Source organism: Bison bison, unplaced genomic scaffold (genome assembly GCF_000754665.1).
Source record: "Bison bison bison isolate TAMUID 2011002044 unplaced genomic scaffold, Bison_UMD1.0 scf7180017864056, whole genome shotgun sequence".
Lineage (NCBI taxonomy): Eukaryota > Metazoa > Chordata > Mammalia > Artiodactyla > Bovidae > Bison > Bison bison.
Window position 1 is genome coordinate 387,363 of NW_011494628.1, and position 4,766 is coordinate 392,128.

General features: G+C 41.6%; 1 protein-coding gene across 2 annotated transcripts in view; it reads right to left on the bottom strand.

Annotated features, from left to right (window-relative positions):
- Positions 1 to 4,766, bottom strand: part of UBL3 (ubiquitin-like 3) — a 48,609-nt gene that overhangs the window by 4,314 nt on the left and 39,529 nt on the right. For both annotated transcript variants that reach the window (XM_010835894.1, XM_010835893.1), the window contains exon 3: positions 3,540 to 3,626. In XM_010835894.1, coding sequence (XP_010834196.1) covers positions 3,540 to 3,626 — 87 coding nt within the window. The remainder of the gene's footprint in view (positions 1 to 3,539; positions 3,627 to 4,766) is intronic.

Below are 4,766 nucleotides of genomic sequence, written 5' to 3' on the forward strand. Positions count from 1 at the left end.
AATATTCCTAATATTTCATATGATCAAGGTGACTTTCCATCTTATTTAATGCTAGCCTGCAGCCATGAAATTAAAAGATGCTTATTCCTTGGAAGGAAAGTTATGACCAACCTAGATAGCATATTGAAAAACAGAGACATTACTTTGCCAACAAAGGTCCATCTAGTCAAGGCTATGGTTTTTCCTGTGGTCATGTATGGATATGAGAGTTGGACTGTGAAGAAGGCTGAGCGCTGAAGAATTGATGCTTCTGAACTGTGGTGTTGGAGAAGACTCTTGAGAGTCCCTTGGACTGCAAGGAGATCCAACCAGTCCATCCTAAAGGAGATCAGTCTTGGGTGTTCTTTGGAAGGATAGATGCTAAAGATGAAACTCCAATACTTTGGCTACCTCATGCCAAGAGCTGACTCATTGGAAAAGACTGATGCTGGGAGGGATTGGGGGCAAGAGGAGAAGGGGACGACAGAGGATGAGATGGCTGGATGGCATCACTGACTCGATGGACTTGAGTCTCAGTGAACTCCCGGAGTTGGTGATGGACAGGGAGGCCTGGCATGCTGCGATTCATGGGGTTGCAAAGAGTCGGACACGACTGAGCGACTGAACTGAACTAAACTGAACTGAGCCACTATTTGGTCTATTCTCTTAACTTCCAAAGTTGAAGTGAAGCCTAACGGCCCCGAATACACAGTAGGCTGAAACAAGAATGCCCTTACTGGATAACCTCCTGGGCCTGCTTTAACACTGAAATGCAAACAAAATTTTATATTACCAAACATTTCACTAAATGTATTGGGAAAGCCTGAATGAATTTGCAACGTCCACACACCAAGCTGTGGACCACTCTCACACCGCTTCCTGACCACAGGCAGCCAGCCCTGCATTAAGAGCACATCCTGCCACTCGCTCACTGTGAGATGGGTTCTAAGTGCCATCTGCCTCCTCCTGATGCCTCAGTTTCCCCCACCCAAACTGGGAGACAAATTCGAGCACCCGCCCCTTACCACCATATTGATTAAAAGAAACACAATCCAGGGAAGTGCCTACCACAGGGCTCGGCCCAAAGAAGCACCCCATAAATTTTATTGCCATCACCATTATCATCTTTCTGAGCAGCAAGAAAAATGGGTCTCAGAGAACAGGTGTGCAAACTGAGATGCAAATGTGGAGAAACACTGTGGTCAGGCCTAGGAAGCTGCTGAGGGGCTTACCCATTTAGGCTACACATCTGACTAATGGGAACAGTTACTGTTCTTCTCCATCTGAATTTTAACTCAAAAGAGCAGACACTGACACTAATGGCATCAGAGGAGAAAAAGGAAGGGGGATACGAGACCTGAGACGCCCTCTCTCCTTCACTGTGGGGGCTCTGCTTTCTGCTGTGGCAGTGCACAGCAGCCAGGACACAGGTCCCCACACTTCACACAGGAGCCACTGGGGGCGACACAGCCCTAGCAGGCAGGGAGACGAAGAGGGGGACTGGGTGTGCAGAAATCTGCATTTAAAGGAAGATTCCGACACCCACGGGGTGGCAGGGTTATAGTACAGAGCAGCCCTCAAGCCGTGTAGAGCACGCCCAGGTCTGCTCCACGCTGGCCATTCAATGGCATGACCCTGTGCACTGTCTCCTCAGTACTCACATTCAAGAATATAGGAGACAAAGAAAAACAGTAACCAAAGCCCCTCAAGGGCTGAATGTCATTACCCAGATTTACTGATCAACTTAGAGGATCCAGGTTATATTCTCATGTTATTTGTCTAAATCACAAGACCGGAGAGATGGTTGGTTTTAAAAAGACTGACAGCAACATAGAAATAATGTAAGTCAATCTATTAATCATTCAAAAACAAATTCCAAAAAACAATCAATGATTTGATTTTAACACAAATTCTATGATCTTTAACATGAAGTTGGAGCTTTAGGGCCACAACAGAGAGGTAATTAAATTAAGTAGGTGAGAAAATGCTCACACAGGTCAACACGTAAAGGGAAGTGTAGTCTCAAGATGCACTCGTGGAGTCAATAGGTTAATTCAGGCCACGTCTCCCAGTGACATTCCAAGAGTTACTTGAGGCACAGATAACCAAAGAAAGGCTAAAATACGGTCCCATTTTCAATGAATGTGAAATACAGCCAAGGACAACACTTGTAATTACATACTGAAACGTTCTATCTGTCTGTCATAATAATCATTTGCATTCATCTACTCCAGCCCTCGTCACACAGTATTTTAACAGTGAATTTTATCTGCTTCTACTATCTCATACCAGAGTACCTTGAAGGAAGAGATTCTATCTTTTTCAATCCTGTACCTTTAACTGTTTAGCACTACTGTCACATAAGAAATAAACAGATGCTGAATGAATGAGTGAATGAATGAAAATAGCCTATCTTTAAGGAAAATCAGATTAAACATTTCAATTGTTAGGTTTAGAGAAAAAAACTCATGACTATATGTATACCAAGATACATTAAAGTAGATCACTTCCTCTGACTACAAATTTCTGTTGATAATTATCACAATATATTTGAAATACCCATACTTAAATTCTGCTCATGGTTGAAAATGCACCACCATGAGGGGGCACTGCTGAGCCACGTCTCTTCATTCACACGTGAAGAGCAGTAATCACTGACAGTGTGTAACGCGTGCAAGCGCTGCTCTGAGGCCCTGTGGCCATTCTACCTTACTGATGAGGAAACCACACTAGGACAGAGGGCAGGCAAGTGGCCGGCGCACAGTCACGGAGCCAGTGCGCAGCGCAGCTAAGCTCCGACATGGACAACGTGGCTCTAAGGTCTGCTCTTCCAGTCACTATACGTCACTGTTTCTCTAACATGACTCACTCACCTGTACTTCTGCATGATTAGCAATTCCATCAATTACAGTCAAAATGAAAACATCCCTTCAATATTATATCTGAAAATCCACCATCATAAACTTTGCCAAGTTTGTGTGTCTGGATTTAACTTAAAAATATGACATCTAAATTATATTGCTATGCTATGCTAAGTCACTTCAGTTGTGTCCGACTCTGTGGGACCCCATAGACGGCAGCCCACCAGGCTCCACCGTCCCTGGGATTCTCCAGGCAAGAACACTGATGGATTGCCATTTCCTTCTCCAATGCATGAAAGTGAAAAGTGAAAGTGAAGTCGCTCAGTCGTGTCCGACTCTTAGGGACCCCATGGACTGCAGCCTAACAGGCTCCTCCATCCATGGGATTTTCCAGGCAAGAGTACTGGAGCAGGGTGCCATTATATTACCCAGAAGTAAAATTACACTACATTTATAAAATAATAAGTGTGGATTCCCATCTCTAATGGCTTAAGAGTTTATTTTACAAGGTGGTAAACACTTAAGCATAGAGCTGAAATTAGAACGCAAAATGTAAAAAGGTAGACATACCAAAAACTAGGCAAAATTTATAGAATTTGAAATTGTATGTTTTTAGCAAAACCAGACATGAGCATCTAAACAAACGAGTGATGCTGCTGCAAGACAGGCACTAAGTCCCATTACAAAGGTGGCCATTACCTCCTAAGGTGACATTTCCGTGCAGAAATCTTCCTTGATAAATAAGGCGTAGAATATTTGGACTGCTGACCTGCTCTTCTTCCCAGTCTGAAAAGAACCAGGGAATTGTTAGGTGCATTTCAACATAAAATTAAGGTATTACCGAATTGTTCTAAAATTCTGATCCCATTCAGATGAAGAGTATCAGAGAGGACACCTGGAGCTTCCTGCTAACTGGAATAATCACGACTCTCGCAAGCACTGTTCTCACTGCTTCTCACTACACAGCAGGAACTGCTTAAGGTTAGTCTTTGCTTCTTAAAGAACACCAAAATGTGCCAGAAAACAGTCCTGAAGTTTAAAAACTAAAATAAATGAGTTGGGGAAAGTCTAATCCTAGTTAAAAAGAAGTCAGTTGAAAATTAATTTTAATTATCAAAATAACAAAACATCGCAATATTCCGGTATCTGTACCTGTTAAAACATGTATTTGAGGCTGGAAACAGTAGGTTTAACAAAGATTTTTAAAAGCGTTAGTATATTGGTAAAGAGCATAACAACAACAAAAAAATATACCCCAATAACTAGAAAATAAAAATTTTAAAAAGCAAAACAGTGTCTACTTTTTCATAATGTGGATAACTTTATTGCTTTTTTAAAGCCAACTGATAAACATTACAGAAGATACAATTTTAGTTCACTTTACCAAAAATTCTCAGAATGAACTTGAAAAGCAACAGATATCACAAGGTACCATATATACAAGTATGAAATCTAGGATAATGTACAAAGACAACGGAAATACAACTGGTGTGTAGGACGGATAACAGAATACTTCAGTTTAGAGAATACCTTACCTTATTATGGTAAAATATGGAATACGATTCTCTCAAAACAGTGGTTTGAGGACACTGTATCATGACAAAGTACGGGGTTAGTAATTTTCACTACCTTGTAGATATAGAATTTAAAGTTGTGATTTTGATAGAGATTTGAAAATTCCATCATCACCTTTCTTAAGAATTCTAGCATCATGTGTGTGTTTCCTACAGAAGTTCCTGCTTTCATGAGATAACTGTCAACACAAAAACTAGTTTAAAAGACTCTCAAGAGCAAGTGACAGAAGATAAAGGAGGTGAGTGGAAGGCTCTCCCTTTTGCCTTGTTTTGACTGTTCAAGATGATGAAGTGAGTTTGATACCACCAGTGCCTGTGGGTGACTCAGCATGGTGGGAAAGGAGACACGAGC